The following is a 22,120-nucleotide window of genomic DNA, read 5'->3' on the forward strand; positions in this document are numbered from 1 at the left end:
TCTTTGTACAGTAAGAAATGATGCATTGAATGATTACTTGAGACAAACAAAAGGTGCCATCACAAGACAAGTAATTCTTGTTAATAACATATCGTATGTGTGCTAAAGAAGGAAATTTCAGTCTGCATCATAGAAAGAACAATGGAGTTACAATGGAAGTTTAAAAGAAATGACATCGACTCCTTCATATTCAGACTACACCAAGTGAAAGGAAAGACATATGATGGAGAATCAGTCGCCAAGGTCTGAGAAGATTATGTTGTTCAGAAGTAGAGGATCATCGCCAAGAGATGAAGGGCACATTGGGCATCCAAATCAAGCAACATAGGAGAGAAGAGTTGACACAATGTAAACATGATAGCATTCATAAGGAACAGTGTGCAACAGTTATGATTGTCATGGGTTCTTCATGGGCCTTAATAGTTGTTGTTGGAAATGTCAAAGGCAGAGAGCAAACTCAACAACCAACCAGTTTTAAGTTAATAGACAGTATGGAGAAATCAGCGAACTGGGAAGAATTGAAATAGTAACATCATAAATAAAGAGCAATCAATGTTTTTGAGAGGAATAATCAGAACATCAAAATATTAATATCACAGATGAGAGTACAAGTTGATTTGATTATACTGCAGGAAAATTGGTGCTTCAAAATTATCAAAGGGGTTGTGACAAGATATTGACGACTATATTCTACTGTGATTACACCCAGAGGATATAGGAATAATAAAAGATGGAGACATGTAAGGAAACTTTACACAGAGTTGTCCAATTTTATTTTGACAGTTTTGAGAATAGAGGGATTTATTCTTAAATTTGAAAGTAATTCAAAATGGAGGTAATAAGAACGAAGGAATGAGGATTGGGTAAAACTAAAAGACATATGGAAGAGTCATATAATTGCATGTTCTAACATGATGTCGGGATGAATAGACTATCCCCTTGATTGGGGAATAGGAGGCATTTAAACAAGGATGATTATAGTTTGTTAGTGCATGGTCAATATATGTGACACATAAAATGAATCATGGACACCTGTACCACCTTGCTAGCAAGAGTGGGTCCGAACATTATCATAAGGAAGGATCGAGAACCTACTTTACAAATATATGATATTCCATAGGCCAAGTTATACTTTTATTACATTTGGAAGAGGTTCAAGAAGTGAAGGCTTAAGTATTCTTGAATTAAAGATTGAAGTCTGCAAAACCTTTGCGCATGAAACTTTTATCTGTGAAACCTTTGTACATGAAATTGGTGAACAAAGTAAGTTCGTAGACATCTTCATCAAGTGATATTTAGCAATTTAAGCTTGAAGATCAGTACTATGAATTATGGGATTGGAGAAGTATTCTTGTTTCATCTGAGAAAATAATCCATTTAAAGACATCAAGAACCAAAGTTAAATCTATTGTGATTAGAATTCTTGCATGAGCTTTGGATCTCTCAAATTTTTTGTAAGAGAAGATGAGACTCGTACAATTATTTATAGCCATCAAAAAAAGTACATGCATTGCCTTACATTCATAGAAACAACTTATATTTGGAAGGATGTTGATAAGCGATTGCGCCTAAATAATAAGTATTTTATGTTTATTATATCTTGAATATTATCCTTATTTTGTTAGTCAACCTCTTATTTGTATTTCTATACATACTATAAGAGTTATGTGCCTTTATCTTTTCCTCCAAGAATGTTATTGCAGGAAGAGGGAGATTAAGATTCAGAGGGAGACTGGCATTTCATTAGAGGAAACTTTGAAAGAGAGGGAGAAGATAGAGGATATGATCTAGTCAACCTTTGGTGATCTCGATCATATTGATTCAGAGGGAGTAAACCATGTTGTAGTGGAATCTTCAATGATCGATAAATTGTAACAGTCAAGAGGATTGTAATTCATGCAACTATGTGATAATAATGGGCTTACCTCTTGTGTACATCATGAGAAATTGGTGACTTAAATTGAACCATCTATGAGTCTTTCTCTTTGATAAATAAAACTTGACGTATGAGTTGTAGAGTCCTTCAAGTGGCACAATCATACTCAAACAAGATATCAGTGTATTGTGGACGAGTTTCTGTTCGCTTCTACTACTAAGCTAAATGAATGTTTGGAATTTCAATGGATAAAAAGAGCAAGTTAGAACTTAGAAAGAAGTTATCATATTTGATATAGGGGAGATGTTCCATTCTCAAATAATCTAAGAAGAGAATTTTGAATCTTCATGTGCAGATAAGTATTCTTATTTATGACATTTATCTCTCTCTTATTTGTAATTTCTATATATACTATAAAGTTTATTTGCCTTGAGGATGTTCTTACAGGAAAAAAAAGTTGGTACTTTAAATATGTTGCTAGATATTGTGTAGAATCAACCTAATGATAGTAGCTCCAAAGACCTTGATGATCAAAATGGATAAATGAGGCTCTCATCTTTGATGATTAAAATTATGAGAGTCTTTTACATTAAGAGGGAGTATGACACTTCTTCGAAGGCAAAGCAAGAGCTTAGCAGATTGATACTCAAAGGGAGTCTAGAAATACATGTGGGTGATTGCATGTTGATATCAAATTCAGAGTGAGTTCGATAGGTATCTTTGGGTGACGGGAGTTTTTTTTTTCTTTTTCAGGAAGTAACTAGAGCACTTGATTTCCCTAGATCGATGTTCAGAGGGAGAAAGTTTGAGATGCAATCCTTTGTAGATGATATTTTTTCTATGAAGCGAAGTTATAAGAGAAATCCTTTGTAATGCGCTCTTCTCTATGAGAGAGAAGTACAAGGTGAAAACTCGGTCCACCCTCTGAATTGGTTCATGGTGGATATCATGTGAGTTACTACATGATGCTGTTGTAGTTATGTCATGAAAGATGATGATCTTTCATTGATGTATATATTTAGAGGGGAGTTATTGAAAGGTGACAATCTTATCAATAGATGACCAACTTTCTAACACCAAAAGTGTTGAAGGTTATTGGTGTGATTGTTATTAGGCTGGATTTTGCCGGACACCATGAAAATTGTTATGGTTCTTCGAGCCGGATATTGCCAGACACAATAACTTAAATCTATTATAGACCACACTTAAAATGGTATTCAAACTTATATTAAAGTTATAGTATTTGCTTAAATTCCCTCGCTAAAAGGAAAAAGTGTTGAGAAATTTAGTCTCATTATGAATTGTAGCAAATTCCATATAGAATATGTGTGTTGATGGATTTATGTTGATATCCTTAAATATGCCATTCTAGGAATATCATACTAAGATGATATCTCTTCGTATACTCAAGAACATAATATGTTTTGTATCAATCCTTCCTAACTAAGAGGGAGTGTTAAGTTTGTAGCTACAGTCAGATTGATATGATCATGAGTTTCATTATTGATGACAATATAAATATTCCTTTATATATATATATATATATATATATATATATATATAAAATAATGGTTGGTTATATAAAACTATACTAATTAATGATGTTTAAACCTTGGAGACATGTCTCTTCAAAAGACATGTCTCCTTCTCTCATACTTATATGAGATCCAAATCTGCATTTGAAACATATCTATAACAATGGCAATATTATTACATTTGCAGACATGATCCATATTACTTAACAAATAAAAGTTAGACTTTGAATAACATCAATATTGTTATTTTACATGTGCTTCCCATATACTTGGTATTTCAGTGAATGTTATTAGTTTACTGAGTAACACTCAAAGCAACGAGTTAGAATATTGGTAAAAGTGACACCAATGAAAAGTACAAAGGTGGAAACATTTGAGAAAAATTTGTGTTGGATTTTATGTTAGAAAGAATAGTCCAGCAAGATAACTAAGAGGGGGTGGGGGGGTGAATCAGTTATCCAGTGATTAAAACATTGATCAACCTTAAACAATCTTATCCATTCAACCAAAGTAAACAACAACCATAACAAGATGCACATAGACAGTTACACTAGATATGTTAACTAGGGAAACCCTTGATTAGAGGGAAAACCCTGGTGGGAATGATGCCCACAAGATGATGTACTAATATAAATATTCATTGTTAGAGGATGGACCCTGTTAGGAGTCTATTACAACATTTAGTACATATGAGTCCCTGTTAGGAGACTTTGAATCCCTGTTAGGAATCGTGGCAACCCTGTTAGGAGTTGTAGTACAATGTATGCAAGAAGAACCCACTGCCTAAACATGCAATTTCAATTACAAGAAGAGCTCACTGCCCAAACAAGTAATTTACTGTTAAGTTCCTCTTTCCTCTGTTCTATCAACCAAACCAATCACTGTTAGACCTTGTAGACTAGGTCACGAACCTCGGATCCAACTTCGGATCACTCAATAAAACCTCGACAATGAAATTTCCTTCACTTCCTCTTTGCTCTGCTCAACTTTGCATTCTGCTCTACTGCTTACAATTACTTTGCATCCATCATCATGATAAAGGAAAATGTCCTTCCTTTATATCGAATCCATAAAACAATTCCCTGAGTCGGCTGTTAAACCTTATCAATTAATTATTATAGGACCACATTAAGAGTACATTACACTTAGCAATAACATTAATACTCTGCCTTGCAACTTGAATATCTTTCCGTACACGTAACATTATGACGAGTGAACTTAGCCACATCATCACCAACATGTCTTCTTCACATCCTCAACCTCAATTCTCAAAATAACAACTTTGCTAAGAGATATAACAAATTTATTAGAACATGCCTCTATAAACTCTATCTCAGAACAATCTTTACCAAAACTTGCATAACTTCTTCCAAACTTAATATTCTTATGCTTCCGAGGTTAGCTACATATACTAGACACTTATTAGTATCTCCCTTTAACCTCGCTACTGAATGTATGCCACAATCTGTCCATACCAACTTGATTTTTTCGCTATTCTTCTGTCAGATACCATAACAAACTGCTATGTTGACATCAATGACAAACACTGTCATAAATGTAACATATCATCATGATAACATATCTACAATACTCCCCCATAGGAATATCATCAACATTCATGCTTCCAACAATCTCCCCCTTTGGCATTGATGGCAACATAGATGAAAAACATCTAGTTCCAAGAATACCAAGAAAAGACTGGTAATCTTTCTTTTCAAATCATTTTCATCAATCATTCTCCCCCATTGATATACCTCAATGTGCTTTCTGTTTTTCGATGTCTCCAAACTATTTTCATGCAGTGCTTCTCCCCCATGATGTTTTTCATGCAGTACTTCTCCCGCATTGCCATCAATGTCAAAGGAATCTACAACCAACAATCTCTGTAACAATTAATTTTTACTTAGCTTAAGTGTCCAAAGACATTGTTCAAAACAACATCCAACAAGAGTCCTAGATGACTATGTCTATCACAGATACTCCCCCATACAGGAAGCATCATCAACATTCATGCTTCCAACATTTTACACTTCCCCACAAGCATTTATGACCACTTGCATATGGATTGGATCCCACCACAATTATCACATCTCCATAAAACTTTCTCAATGAGGGCCTCTTTGTCAATGGTCATGAGAAAAAAAAATTTACACAAACTCTAAAAATTTGTATTTACCTATGCATTTTTATGGAGCAATTTGTAATTGAGATCTCCTTGGTCTAATTATTACCTGTATGAAATTTTCTTGTACAAGGCCTTCTAAAGCTCTTGGATGAACTCTATCGAAGGATTCCTTTGGGATGTATTTACATGATAAACTAGGGAATGACCCATTCCTCACCTCTTATCTACCTTTTGTATATTCTTAACATTATATATATATATATAAGAAATTTGATTGTTCCCTTTGTCGCTTCCTTTTATACATGTTTCCCTATTGTAATGCCTACGCCTAGTTGACTTTTCATGTTGGATTGCCGCATTCTTTTAGGCCTGTTTTTATGGTTATGTTTTATGATTATCGATACTTGGTTACCAAATTTGATTAAATGGTATTTTATACTCAGTTGATTTATGTGATGAGTTAGTTATTTCATGTGTTCAGGATTATTTCTATGATGATATATGTATGTTCATAAATGATTTCATTTATCTCATGATGATAGTTAGATGTATGACTTATATGCAGTTCTATGGTTACTTACCCCATACTTGCATGGGTATGGTGTACTTGTATGTTTTACTTTATGTTTGACGTTTCTGATGTGGATGAGGGAGGGAGTCATAGTCACCTACTAGTCGGGATCTACACGATGCATCACTCCCTGCCATTGAATGTTTAGTTTAGATTATATGTGTATGTACATACTCAGATTTTATGCAAATTACAAGTACCGGGCATCGACTTTCCTGTATTGCCAGGATGAGCGTGCCCTATCGCAGTATCTCAATAGTATAAGAGGGGAGATAATTCTTGAGTCCAAATCCTAACCCTAATCCAATTGCCCTAGAAAGTAGGGCATCAACTTCCCTGAATTGCCAGAGGCAGTATCTCAATGGTAAATGATGGGAGATAATTCTTGAGTCCAAATCCCAACCCTAAGCCCACTGTCCTAGAAAGTAGGACAAGTATCTGAGTTTTACCCTTCTGAATTCTTCAAGTGACCTGAATTCATGATTTTGACACTAGAGTTTGAATCCGTGCTTTGTCTTTCAGTTGGGTTTTTCATATTTAGTCTTGTGAGTTTGTTTTGATTTTCAGTTATAATTAAATCAAATTAAAGGATAATTTAATGAAAATGTTATAAAGTAAATTTAATATTTAATAATATTTAATTAATTGAGAAATTAATTAAATAAAATAATTAAATTTAAAGATATTGTTAAAGTTCTAATTTTGTCGTAATCATATTTATTTAATTTAATAATAACATATTTAGGAGTTTCATTTTTATAATAATCTCTAAATATTATTATTATTTAAATTAATAAATATTTTATCAAAAACGGCTCGAGAATTAATTAAAGAGAAAGAAATTTAATTTAATAAAGATATTTTAATTTAATTGCAAAAAGGTTGCACATGAAAATTAAAATATAATAAAGTAATTAAGGAAAAGGGGTTTTGCATGATTGCACAATCGAAGCCCTAATTCGGGGAAGAACTCTTTATTAGGAAATTAGAGTTCATTTTTCGATACCAAGATTTAGAGGAGCCAATTTCCAAGAAGGTTTTTAGAAGAAGGGGAATTGCTTGCGAGCTCCGCGCATTTGTGGTTTTAACATCAGATCCAGGTAGGATCTTGTGGGTTTTTGCGCAATAGTTTTCATTCTTTGAATTCTCTATCTTCTTCGTGTCTGAATGAAATTATTTTCATGAATTGAGTTGAAACCCTTGTTGTGAATTTTTATTGTTTAGAAATCATCTGTATATGATTTGATATTTAGAAACCCTCGTTTGTAAAATTTTAGAGAACCGTATTTTGATACGAAAAGGGTTTGGAAAAGAAATCAAGATTGTTTTATACAGATTTGATTGAATTGTCTGTATTTCTTCTATCAGATTTAATTTGTAAAATCTTAAATAATATAAGTATAGGTATATATATAAATATAATTATACTGTGATAATTATAAAATTATATATAATATATATAATTCAAAGAAAAATTGATTGAGTTGAAAATTTATAGAGGGCAGATTTTTTTTTTTTAATATATATTTTTTAAAATACGTGAGTGGGAGGCGGGCCACCACCCCCACCACCCCTCCTCTCCTAACCCTAATGATGCATGCATTTACTGCTACAGTAGTAGTCCGTGTAGGCCGGCGGGCATTTAAATACGCTTTTAAATATATATATTTTATTAATGTTTTTTTTTTGAAATGTATTAAATTTTTATAATTTAATATGTAAATGTAATTTTAGATTAATGTTAATTAATTTAATTAATATTGTTTTATTTATTGTTAATTACTAAATTAATATTCAATGTTATTTAATAAACTTAAATAATTTTTTATTATATTATTATTTTATAATTATTGTTATTAATAAACTTGTATTAAATTATTAATAATTTGATAATTATTATTTAATTTGTTTTGTAGTATTTAATAAAGGCATTGGTTTTGTGAGTTAGTGTTAATTGTTTATTCTGATTTTAAACCAAACAAATCTATGAAACTACACTGCCAGTTGTATGTTTTCTTTTGTGTTGGGTTTGGAGTTGACTTAGAGTGTTGACCAATTTTGGATGTTACCAGAGGCCGGGAGTTACTGTTTTGATGATGTCATATGATGTTATGGTTATGTTTTGGTCATGATCTTTTATACCCAATCATGGTGATGTGTCACGTGTTCTCTATGATGAGATTTGATCTGTTGTTTGTTAATGCTTTCCACTTGCTTGTATAGAATTGAGGTGAATGGTGTGTTTTCCTAATGTAACCTTTGAGATTTGATCAATTGTCTTTTGGATGCTTTTCAGTTGCTTGTATAAGACTGGGGTGATTATTGTGATTTGTCTTGTGGTGCTTTCCAATTGCTTGTAACGAACTAAGGTGAATGTTATGATTGGTCTTTAGGTGCTTTCTAGTTGGTTGTAAAAAACTGAGGTGAATGTTATGACTGGTCTTTAGGTGCTTTTCAGTTGCTTGTAAAGGACTGAGGTAAAATATTGTGTTTTTTCTATAGGTGCTTTCCAGTTGTTTGTAAAGGGCTGAGGTGAAAACTATGATTCTATGATTTGTACTTTTATGAGCCTAGGGTAGGTAATCTATGTGTACGTTGATAAGTGGCTTGCAATGGAGGTCGGAGCCCTAAGTGGCTGCCTTGGAAACTCATTGTAACTTGTTTTAATAAGTGCTAACATTTCATTAAATGAGAGGAAAATGAAATAATAAGAGTCATTGTTTTCCTCACCCACACCTCGAGTGCTAGTACAGGCTAGGATGGGAGTAGAGAGGATGCTTGGTTGTGGCCTTGCTTCGTTAGTATGCCTTGTTTGTACAAGAGGATATTGGTGCCACATAGAGACACTAGGGGGCCGGAGTCCAGAGTGGCTGCTAGGGTAACCTTAGAGTTGGCTCATGCAATGACACTTGCCCACTTACATAGTAGATTTCCTACATGTCTTTGTTGCCTCTGGGTTTAGATGTTACTTGTGTTCTTGGTACCCTTTGAGATAGTTTGCTTTGAGGTGTCTCCTTGACTTAGATGTTGGTTATGACTTGTGGATTAATATCCCTTTGGGACTTGAAACTATCTCATCAGCACGGTGGGAGTGGAGCATTTAGGTTCCACAAGCTTGAGTGGTAGTGCATTTTTCTTATATCGTAGAGATCTGACAATTGGATGCCAATGTTGGATGTCCTTGTGCAGTTGATCCTTTCTTTCTGATCTTGTGCTTTCTGTTGGATGGTTATACTCTATTGCATTGTACTTGATTATTAGAGATCTTGTGAGATGTTGTATATTATTGATGATATATATTCTTTGAGCTTTTCATACCCTATGACTTGTACATTGGATGATTAAGTGTTCTGATTATACCAAGTGGCATCCTATGTAATTGTATATTATTGAATTGGAATTGTACTTGTGATTATTCTTTGATGTGGATTTGTTATGTATTGGATTTAGTATTGATTAAACTTAAATGTGATTCAACGTCAACGTCATGGGACCCTTAGGAGATGTAATCTGTTTTGATGGTTGTACGTATGTGAGTTATTGCTTCCGCTCTATGTTATCTTTTGTTGTTTATTATCTTTCAAAAAAGAAAAAATGTTTGACAAACTTAGTGAAACTTTAGGTTAATGTCTTTTGGGTTCCTTGGAGGGGCGTTACACCTATGCCCATAACTATTTTCCCCTCCTTTCATTCCCTATCCCCATGTCCACCTGTAAAGATTATTTTCCTTAGAAGCAAGTCCATTTTATCACTCCTTACATGCTACATCCTCAAATGTCTGCTTTGCCATTTATTCACAAATCACACCTTCAGGTCTCCTATCTAAAACCGGCAAGCATTGAAGGAAAATAGGAAAGAGGCAGTAATTTTCTACATCTTTACCTGTAAGGACATTCATCTTTCAGAATCAGTAATGCCACCCAAGGCTACCAATGATCCCACCCATTGCCAATTTGCAACTCACTGCTTACCAATTAGGTTGATTTAGCATTCTTCCATAGTCTTGCATGAGCTTTCTGTTTTTTAATGCAGGCTTAAGTTTAGAACAAACCGTCATTTTGTTCTTTTTTGCATGTCTTATTTCTACTGTTAGATAATTTAGAACCAAAACAAGGATACATAATACATATTGATTATTTTATCCATATAAAAGAGAGTGCAATGCATTGAAGCCATTCGTCTTATGTTTTTTAAGTTTTTACCAATGATTTGTGTTCTGAATTGTCACAGTGCTGGATTTGGGACTGCTTCAAGCACATTTGGTTCTGTTTCTGGAAATACATTGCATGCGTTTGGAAATCAAGCTCAAACACCCAATCAAAATGCTTTTGGAAAGGCTTCAGTTTTATCAACCAATTTTACTGGGCAGCAAAATCCCAACTCTTCAGCATTTGGGTTTGGTACCACTGCCAGCAATTCATCAGTTGGAGCTGCAGGTTGTTTTCATTCATATTTTCTTGTTGCTAAGTTTGATAGTCCATATGATTTACATTATATCTGTTTAGTGCTGGCTGTTCTCGGCTTAACCATTTGCCATTAATATTGAGTAAGCCAATCACATTTCCTAGTGAATTGATGGGAGCATCTTCAGTTTAGATTTTAAAGAGGTGATGTCCATTGAGAAGTTTCAGCTTTCAATGCATTATCATTTGCAGTAAAGGTGGAAAGTAGATAATTTAAAATACATAGAAGTCTGCATTATGTACGTTTTAATCTATGTATTGTATATTTGATATCTTAGCTATCTGCAATTTTTTTTTCTGATGTGTATAATATGTGAAATTGAAAAGAATTCAAGTCAACAAATGTTGTTCAAAGCTTATTGGAACTTCAAGAAAGGGTGAGTGATAGCAATATGGTGCAATTAAAGTGTATTGGGTTTTCTAACATGCAAAAATGGACGCACCATTTCCATGAAAAATTGGTTCAAACTTCTATTTTTAGGTAGAAGAGTTGGTTAAATTAACTAGTAGACAAATATTTTCCATGCACACCATTACAAGTTTGTTTACTTTGATGCAACTTAGTTTAAATGGTCAAGGTATGTTGTGCAGTGGAAATAGGAATAATCCAACAAAAGGAATAGTGACAAATGATCCCATCTCAAGGAAAACTAGGTTGCTCCCATGGTCAAATGGTCAATAAGGCAATTTTTTTAAAGCCCAATTGCTTTTTATCCTTGCATCAAAGGTCAGACCCTAATGGTCTATAGGCCTCACCTAAACCCCACAAATTTTCTAAAACAACCTCATTCATTTGAAATCACAAAAACAATTCAATAAGATGATAATTTTACTATGAGAGTAAGCACGATAAGTGCAAGGTGAAAGAGTGAGTATGAACTGCATTAGTGTTGAGGAGGTGCAAAAAGAAGAACAAGAAGAGATGTGATGCCAAGGTCTGATCATTTTTGAAGCAAGAGTAGAATGCCCTCCTTCTCGCACCTAGTTAGTTTGGCGTTTTGTTAGCATATTTTTGAGGATCCTATAGGCTAAGCGGAGTTGCCTAGGGAACTTAGTGTTTTGTGGAGAGCTCAAGCCTAAAATTTTAGTGTATTTCAATGAAATTTCTTTTTCTAGCAAATGCTATATTTAGGAATTGCTATTTTGGGCACTTGGTCTTAGTTTCAACTATCTATTTTCTTTTGTGTGAATTGATTTCGAGTTTACTGCATTGGTGAGTTTTCCAAGGTGAAGGAAATAACATTTATTCTAGAAAGTATTATCGATAGAAGGGTTCTGGAACATTTATCATGCAAGATAGGGCTTCGAGAAAAGGATTATGGAACATGGGTCATTCTTTATTCAGAGCTTTCCCATGGTCTGAGGGCAACTTTGAGCAAGTTATTGCTTGGTTTTCCCCTAACTGGGTTAAAATAAAAGGTCTCCAACCAGAGTTTTGGCCTTTTATCCCACACATTTTAAAGTTGTTGATTTATGTTTTGTAAGTTAAGGAGTCAATAGTTACTCTACCTCACCTTAATGCAAGAACTCTTATTGCTCTCTTTGTAGAAATTGATTTTCTTGAAGTTATTTCTTTAAATTTGGAAAAGAAAAATTTTTGTGGGAGCTTTCTTTGCTCAGGAACTTGGGGGCATGTTTCCACTGTAAACGAAATAGGCATACGAGACATGACTATTTGTCTCTTAAAAACACTCAAAATGCTAATTTTAAAGTGTCGTCAAATGAGAATTTCGATGGAAACCCTAATGTTAATAAGATTAATGGTGATTCTAATAAAAAGGACAGTAACCCTAAAGACCTTGCTATAATGCCTAACAACTTTGGCTTAGGGAAAGATGGGGACCAAGATAATGATAATTTTGTTAATGAGACTGCGAGTAATAAGTTTACCACTAGCTTATCCTCTGTTTGAGGAAGAATTTGAAGTTATCCTTGTGGGTAATAATAACCCTTGAATTAATGATAGTCACTCCACTATCCTCGTCGGGGCTCAATCAGAACAAAATAATTGCAAGTTTAGTGAGATTGGTATGGAAGATAGCAATGTTGCTCCCACCAGATTAAATACTCAATAATTGGCTTTGGTTACTATTAATGAGAGAGCTAAGAAAATTTAAAATGATACACAACCCCAGTAGAGGAGAGTAATCCCCACTTGAGATCATGTGTTCCATGATGGAGGTTTCCACAGATGGTCAAAAGAATGCACTTGTAGGGGATGGTGGTGAAAACATTGAACAATTTATTGAGGTTATAAGTAAAAGTTAAAAAAAGAAAAGGAAAACCATAGATAGGCAGTCTCTCTCCAATGATAGTGACTAGAAGAACAATGAGATACCTGATTGCTTTAATAGGCTATATAAAAATAAGAAACCTGTCCCTAAATAAACTCATGATGATGAGCATTCATAGTTGAAACATAAAGGTGTGGAGATGTTAGATAGGAATTATGTGGTGAGAAGGTGGTGTAACAACTTAAAAGAAAAAGACATTATTTGCCTTAAAGAGATTAAGGTGGTAGGTTTTCAAGCACATACTATGATGAGCTTCCAATGAAACCAAGCTAGGGGAAGAGACCCAGTAGCCACCTAGGCTAACTTCGCACACCTACATCTCCTAATCTGTAAGTCGAATTATGCCAATTTTTTTGGTGTACCTTTGTAGGCGACTCAAGAGCTTAAAGCTAAGGTTTTAGTGTATGTGCATTTACGGATCTCTCTATAGAGGTCGTGCAGAGAAAAGTGGTCGAAGTGTGCCATTTTAAAACACTCGCCCAATACATGTTATGTTCACCCCCCAATAGCCACTCACCAAAAAAAATGTACTTTTGGCACAAATGGAACAATCAGTAACCAAGAAAGCTAAAAAATGATCAACTATTAGTACATGTGTGATCGGCTATTAGTACACGTGTTATCATTTTCTGGGTTCTTTTTGTGGGGTGTGTATCACAAAACCCTCGTGGTTATTGGATCCCTTGGTGGCTATTGGGTCTCTTCCCCTATAGGCTTCCACTCTAATCATGAAAGAGGTAAATATGGTACTATCGTCCTTGTTGGGCCTGATAAGATTTTAACCAATGGAATGTCTTTGTGTCGAAGGACTCTTTGGGTCACATTTAAAAAGAATGATAAGGTGTTTGGTGTTTGTAATATCTATGCTGCAAATGACTATAGAGATAGGGCTAGGCTATGGGGGTTGGCTAATTTTAGGACTTCCTAAGGCCCACTATATGTTTGTGGGGGACTTCAATATAGTTGAGCAGAGTGAGGATAAATGTGGGGGGAATAAACATTGTTGGAAGGGTAATGAGCACTTCTTTTGGGTTAAGTTTTAATAGAAGATTTAATCTTCTTGATCCTCTTGAGATGAAAAAGGTGTCTTTCCTGACATTTAGTTCACGTGGTGTAACAACCAAACTGGACAACAAAGAGTATACTGCAGGTTGGATAGGTTTTATATTGATGCCTCCTTTTTCTCATTCGCTGCTCCTGGGGGACAATCCCTTATCACTATTAATATTACCTCCATTTCTGACCAATCCCCCATCTCGACTAGTATTTTCCTTGATTTTGATTACTCTTCCTCCTTTGAACCTACGAAATGGTTTTAAGTTGAACGTCTAACTTCTTCATGATGAGGACTCCAAGGAGGCTATCAAGATGGTCTCCTACCTGTCCAAGTTTTGTTATAACAATCTTAGACCAAGAGAACAATGCGATTCTCTCAGTAACACATGGAGGAAAATGTTTCAGATTAATGATAAGAAAGAAATTATGGATATATCCAAAGAGGAGCCCTTCCTCCAAAACAGGTTTAATAGTATTGAGAGGTGCATACAATTTCAAGGATGTGATCATGGTATGGAAGGGAATTATCATGGATTAAATCCCACCTCATAAGTAGATATAAGGCCAAAAGATTAGAGCCAAAATGAATTGGTTGTATGAGGGATATAAGGGCTCTAATTACTTTTTCAATTTGATTAGGGCAAGTAAAAGGGAGCTTATAGAGGAAATTCATATTGACTCAGGGCTTACTATTGATCCCTTGACAATTAAAGTGGATTTTTATAACTTTTATTGTAAGTTATTGTCATTAGAATATGGCAAAGATAATCAGGAGGCTCTTGATAAATGCCTAAAGTGAATCCCGAAGAAATTATTTTTGGAGGTCTTTGCCCTTGATAAAAATATTACACTTGAAGAAAGTAAAGGTGCCATTAGTGTAATGTCCCTGCTACTACAAGCTAGGAAACTCGCAACAAAACAATTGTGAGAATCATAATACTCATGAATTTCATTACCCTACCCCTTAGTCTTAATCCCAAACCTTAAAGATGTCTCTAAATTGGGTTATCTAACCTCATTTATTCAAGCATCTTCTCTACAATGCACCCTTTAAGGTTCACATATGCATATGTTGACACTGTTTGAACTTTTTTACCATTATACTTCCTCAGACATGTTGGTCAGATGGAGCTAACTCTCTCATACCAACATTATAGAGTTTGTGTCCATTAAGTTATGTTTGGCAAAATGGGCATTACATCCATCTCTGATACCAACACTATATAACCATCTTTGTTGTGTCAATCAAACTGGTAATTATACTAATCTCTGATACTGATACATGGAGTTATAATCTTCCCTTCATAAAATATTAATTAATACTTTCAATTATTAAGTTATTTCTATTTATAATCCTTTAATAAGTGTATAAAATATTGTTTGAAATTACATATTCACGCAAGTTTTTTCCCACTTATGATCAAATAAATTAAAATATTATTTGATTGTTACACATCCTTATATTTGAGTCCCCTATTTATATATTATTATTTTTAGTATGTCAATAGGCTCTGTCTACATATATATATATTACCATTTCAATAAATGATAAAGACAATACTACATACCTTTATACTATCAACCCATGTTTTGTAGCTTGGGTGATGGGCACTTTATTATACTTGGTCGAATGTCTTTTGAAGGACTCAATCTTGTCGACGACTCCAATGGCCTTTTCTACACGGGAGCAAACAAGGGTGTGTCTGCTGATATCATTCCACTCCACTATCAATGTCGATGCTGATGTATTGTACGCGACTTAGTGGTGTGGGCCTTGTACTTCTACCGTCTTGGAATCTCCACATCTTCATCAGTGTTTACTCCTATGCTCCCACGTCACTGCTGCTGCTCCATTCGGAATATTATGTTTGCAATTGCAAGTTTGGATGGTTATGAATATTAACAACAAACTTATTCGATGTCCCCCCTTCCCTTGTAACGGCTGGTCATTTATATGTTTTCTTTTCTTATGATCAATGTGACCCTTGGCCATGTTGTTTGGCATGGGTTTATTATTATTTTTAGTTTACCAATTCATTTAGTTTAGCTCAGTGTTACCTCGGTGCGGGGGTGTGGCAGTGCGGAGAGGCGTTAGGACGAGTTTTGGGTGCGAGAAAAAAATAGCCTCAATTTGGGGACAGCGGGGGGACGACGGGGGGTTCAGGGGGGGGGGAGGAGAGGGAGTGGGGGGAGGGGGTTGCATAGTATATATATAATATTATTAATATATATGATTGAAAATGCTAATTATGAAATGATACTTCAATATATTATATAACAATGTAACATAAACATACCAAATATAGTTGACTACAATGAATAGGGAAAATTAAAATGTGATTCACAAACCATAAGTTCCAACTTGAAACTTGAAATTTCATAACCATTACTATTACTAATGACCATTTGACAAATTAACTTAGTTCAAGATGCAAGATTCAAAATTCATTGTTCAAATACGATTTTATGAATATCATATATCATAAAGATGCTCATGATGACAATGAGCCGAATAGCATGAAACCGTGAAATAATAATAATGTATCATAGCCATATCAAAGTGAGTATAATCAACAAAATGACAAAATGCCAATAATGAGAATGGAATCATCTCAAGTGCTCTCTAATCATTCCCTATGCCGAAGTCCTCATCACTGGAACTACTAGACTCCTCATGGGTAAGATCCTGATCCTCTAAAGGAACACCAACTAGCCCTACATTGGCTTCTGCATCGGCATCCTCATCAATCTGAGCTTGATCCTCTGACTCCACATCCCATCGTGCTGCAGGGCTCTCCTTGTACTCGCGTGTCTTGCGATCTTTGAGCCACAAGTAACCATGTACAGCAACTAGCTTCTCCGCTCTCTTAGAGGTAAGTTTGTTTCTCTTAACAAAGTGAATGAAGCTATAGGTGGACCAATTCCTCTTTGCAGCTGAGGAGCTAGACACCTGAGATAACAAAGTTGAAAGTTACAAGTTACAAGTTACAAACAAATGTTCATACAATTTGTAACAAATGATAAATGGTAAATCGATGATTAATAATTATTGAATCAATGAATCATAAATTAAAATCAGCAAGGTAAAATTCTTCAAATTAAGATTGTAAAGGGCTGGAATTAGTTATTAGTATTACAAACCTGAGAAAGCAGTTGAATGGCTAGTGAGGTGATCTTTAACTTTTGTGGCCCATGACATTTCCACCACAAAATGGGATTCTTTTGTGCCATGGTTTTGAGATCCACCTTTGCAATATCTGAGTATCCTACAAGTTACAAGTTTTAAAGTTTACAACATAATATTAAAATTATAAATAACTTAAATAAAGTTATAACTTATAAGTAAAGTAACAATTAATTATTAAAAGAACTTATAATTATAAAGAGTTTAGAGCACTGAATCAAGATTTAAACTAGCAAATTCGAACCACTCGGTGCGAATCTCACTAGCAGTCTCAGTATCATACATTTTGGCAATGCATTGAAATAACCCATTCTTCACCTCATCATCCTGAAGTGGTGTGACTTTACCAGGCCTAGGTATGTACCACTTCGGTTTCAATGCATAGACATTCATTTGCAAAGGAGTGTTTAACTTCTCCCACCTGTGGTGAATGATAGGCTCAATGTGCTCCATATAGAATGCTAGAATGGGGTCTCTCTCACGCACAACAGCCCTCATTTGCCCAAGCATGGAATCAATGCACTCATAAACTTCTCCAAGGCTAGGTGAATCTACATCTCCATATCTGATCACTTGAAATACTGAAGTAATGATGGAGACTATGTATTTTGCATCACTCCAAAACTGATCACTCTTCACTGTCTCCTTTACCCTCTTCCCTTGCTCTGTTCTGGACTCAGGCCATCGATTCCATTCTTGTGTCATAACCATGAGTTGCAATGGTTCTTGCAACTCAATCATTCTCTCCAAGAGAATATAATATGATGCATTACTGGTCTCAACTGGTTTCAGGAATTGCTTCTTTGCGAAGCTCCTGAAAAGTGCATGTGATGTATGGTGATTGCAGATAAACATCTGCACCTCTCTTCCATCATTAACCACCTTTCTAATCCACTCTATTTTTCCCATGTCTTTGAGTGCATTGTTCATGGCATGCACACAACATGGAGTCCACCAAATATGCCTATAAGCTGCCTCAACAAGCCTCCCTGCAGCTTTGCACACATGTGTTGCATCTTTCACAACTTGGACCACATTTTGTGGTCCAACCTCCTCAATGGCTTCCCTAAGCACATGAAACTGAAAATCAGCATCTTTACGATGCCCTAAACAATCAACTGCCTTCAAAAAATATGGGCCCTCCGTGCATGAAACCATAATGTTGATGAGTGGACGATGACTAATGTCCGTCCACCCATCCATGATAATGCTGCAACCTGACTCCATCCAACATGCTTTCATTTGCTCCATCAAGATCTCAACCTTGTCATAGGCTCTATCCAACACTGTAGTCCTCAACTTGTGGTCACTTGGTGGCACATATGATGGCTCTCCCTGATTCACTGCCATGGTCATCATCCTCACAAAATAGGGAGATCGAGCCACATGTGTACAGATGCCATTGGCAAAGAAGAAATCACCAATAGCATCATCTAACCAGTCCCTTGCATGCATGTTAAATAAATGAGCAATGGGGTTACTATCACCACGACTTGTAGTTGCTTTCCGTTTCCCCCTACTGCTGTCCCCTGCTGAACTGTGTGTAGGTGAGGAGAATGATGGTGTAGGTGACATAGTCCCTGCTCTCTGATGCAAGATACAAGTAGATGTATCTCGCTGCCACTGTAACTGTTGTATATGCTATACCTGTTGCCTAGCAGACAAAGATCTAGGCACTGGAACATCACTATCATCAAGAATGCCTCATAGTTTATTCACTTCAATTTTGTATTTGACATTCTCAGGATTTGACAAGAACATGCATGGGTTCACACCATAGCCACTCCAAAAAAGGTGTGAATTAGCTCTTGTAATGCTGCCAGACCATTCTGCTCCACATATATTGGACTTCCATTTGGGTGTGCCACCCCCTGAAGGTGTAGAGCGTGTAATTTTTGTAGCAAATTGTTTAAGAGGGGACTTTGGGTCATACGGACCCCTAGCATACTTCCTCAAAATCTCTGAAGGGCAATCAGTAGAAGGCACCCTTGGTGCAACATAAGGAGGCTCTTCCTCAAGCTCAGATTGACCACCTACATCAGCCCCATGATCACTTCCTTCAGGCTCATAATCAGATGCACTTGGCTCATTAATTTCCATGTCTTCTACACTTTGGCTATATTTAGATGCCATTTATAAAACTGCATTTCACAAAATGAAAATAAAATTATAAAAATGATCATGATACATTTCAGCCCAAGTAAAAATAATTTAAAACTTAAAACTTTACTATTTAATTTTAGCATTTACTATTTAAAAATTTAAAGTATTAAAAAATGAAGCTAAATACTAAAAGTAAATACTAAATAAAAATATGGCAATATGGCATATGCTGAAACGTTTTACTAAGTTACATTCAAGTTTCAAGTTCCATTCTTGAATCTTGTTGATAGTTGAATTTTCTTAGTTCTATGATTTTTTATTTTATTGTCTATGTTAATTTTTAATAGTAAAATACGTTTCAACATATGCCATATTGTCATATTTTTATTTTAAGAACAATGAAAAAAAAATTAAAAATTAATATAGATAATAAAATAAAAAATCATAGAACTAAGAACTATCAACTATCAACAAGATTCAAGAATGAACATTGAAACTTGAAAGTAACTTAGTAAAACTAAATAGTAAATACTAAATACTAAATTTAAAAATTAAAAATTGATTTTTAAAACCAAAAAAACCCTACTTTGAAGGCTTGAACTTGAGGAGACACTTGCCAAATCAAACTTTCTTGCTCCTCTTGCTCCTCTTGATCTTGCAATCTCTTGCAAAACCACCCACTAAGCTCTCACAAGCTCTTCCAAACACTCTTTCTCACTTAGCTCCTTGCTGCTCCAAAATGGTGACATGAAAATGAGATCTATTGGTCTTATTAAGCCTTCAAATAGACCACATGGGACCCACACCCAATTAGGGTTAGCATACTTAAAAAACAAAAACAAAAAAAATGCAAAAACTATTGTTTTTTTAAAACTTTTTTGGGCCTCTTCTCGGTGCACCCCGCGAGCACCTACGCACCTGGGAAGCACCCGAGCACCATGCCCCACCTGAGTGCTCGACCAGTGCGGCAGGGGTGCGGCGGCGGAAAAGCTGCTAGCGGGGGTACTTGGGTGCATGACGCACCCGCACCAAGTGCTTACGCACTGGGTGCACTGGGGTTTTGACTCGGGTGCGCGCACCTGGGTTACACTGGTTTAGCTCTTCTTAATAAATGAAAGATATTATTTCCTTTGTTATTTAAATAATAAGAGTAAATTTCTAAATCATATTAATATTGATTATATAATAAAATGTATTATTCTTTTTATACCATTATTAAAGTCATAAGAAAGAAATTGTTATTCTTACATACTGTTGGTAAACAGATTTGTCACTATAAATATGAAATCAAACTTACAAGATGAGAAAGCTCATGATGACAAATGCACCACACGACTTCACAGCTTCCTTGAATTTATATAAACCCCTAATAACAACAATCAAGATCTACGCTTGAGAACTATTACTAGCACAATGTTGATCCAAAGATTCATAATTATCTGCACAATACCATGACAATGCTCACTGCAAAGAGAATTGACATTTCTAAATATTTAGATTCAGAAGAAGAGAACTGAAATTGCACGTTCCTTTATTTTGTTGCACCAAGAACCTAAGAGGAATTTTTTATTAGAAAGACAACTTGTACACACTTTCCAAATATTATCTTTTGATCAAATTTTTTTTAGCACAGTGTTCCCTTTTTTTGAAGTCCAAAAAGTCCCCTTACAAAGCCAAAAATGATTCCTTATATAGACATGGAGGTTAAGAACTACTCCGTCGTGGTTAATAACTACCTCCAAAATATGTAATTTAGGAGAGGTTAATTAACCTCTACAAAATTAACCCCAAAATGACACAAGTCACTGATTATAGAGATAGAGGATTAAAACCATTACATCGCATGAAGGATAAGGTATTGGCCTTATTAAGTGAGATGAATTCCCACTATGTAAAACCACGAACTTTCCAATTCAATTGGGATTATGTCTTCAAATGTGCAAAATAGAGAACATTGTTAGAAGAAATAGTTGGCATTTTCTCAACACTTGGAACCCAAGAGAGTCGGCACTATCTTCTTTGCACGTGAATTAATTCAACTCTTCCATCATTAGAAACTCCCAAGAGGAATTCTTGATAAGACTTATAAATCTCTGAGTCATTCTTTCAAACAGTGATAATATGGCCTTCAATGCATTCGGTCAAACAAGTTAGATGCCTTTGAGGCTGTTACAACTCCATCTTTGTTTCATGGCACTGTGCTATTCATGCCACACACATCACCTCCCATGTTCTTCATGGCACGTCCACCTATATTTCACACTCCCATTTGAAGAAGGTTGCAAAATTGAAAATCACTTAATGCTGTCGGCTGGAGCTATGAGAGCATTTCGCCAAACAGTTCACGTGCTTGGCCATGGTCCAGTTGAGGATGAAAAACTCGGATCAAACAACTCTCGTGCCTTATTTTTGTTTGCAACTGTCGCTGATCTCCATGTGTTCAGGCTGGAAGATGAAGGGAGGCTGGTCAAACACTTCACGTTCTTTGTCTATGATTGGGCTGATGCACACACGTTTTATCAAATGTTTGATATGCCTTGACTATGGCGAATACCAATGTTCTCCGTTGGAAGCCGCGGGCACGAGCATTGAATTACTTAGTCAAAACAGAGAGATCATGTGTTATGCCTTTGGTTATACTAATGTGAACGATATCAAACAATTCGCATGCTTTATCTCTATTACTATTCATATGCCGCAAACTGGAGGGTAGAGAGGAGTTTGTAAAGCAGACCACATGCTTGGATTTTTCTATGGGCCTGGCAACACAATTTATTTATTTATTTTGAAAAGATATTCAGACTTCTTCACCTATTCTTCCACACTCACCTCGTGAATATTGACTCCAATGATAGTGCATTGAGGAGCATTATGTCGAACAATTTGTGTGCATGGCCTTTGGCGCATTTGAAA

At 35.3% G+C, this 22,120-nt stretch overlaps 1 protein-coding gene across 10 annotated transcripts in view; it reads left to right on the forward strand.

The window, feature by feature from the left end:
• The window catches only part of LOC149543781 (Zinc finger C-x8-C-x5-C-x3-H type family protein), a 169,774-nt gene that overhangs the window by 127,441 nt on the left and 20,213 nt on the right, over positions 1-22,120 (forward strand). For all 10 annotated transcript variants that reach the window (XR_016355677.1, XR_016355676.1, XR_016355679.1 and 7 more), the window contains exon 7: positions 10,338-10,543. Coding sequence is in view for 3 of the 10 variants with exons in the window: in XM_089798467.1 (XP_089654593.1) it covers positions 10,338-10,543 (206 nt within the window). In the remaining 7 variants the exon portion in view is untranslated. The remainder of the gene's footprint in view (positions 1-10,337; positions 10,544-22,120) is intronic.

The sequence above is a fragment of the Cupressus sempervirens genome, chromosome 8 (genome assembly GCF_028749045.1).
Source record: "Cupressus sempervirens isolate cs-2001-9-10 chromosome 8, ASM2874904v1, whole genome shotgun sequence".
Taxonomy (NCBI): Eukaryota; Viridiplantae; Streptophyta; class Pinopsida; order Cupressales; family Cupressaceae; genus Cupressus; species Cupressus sempervirens.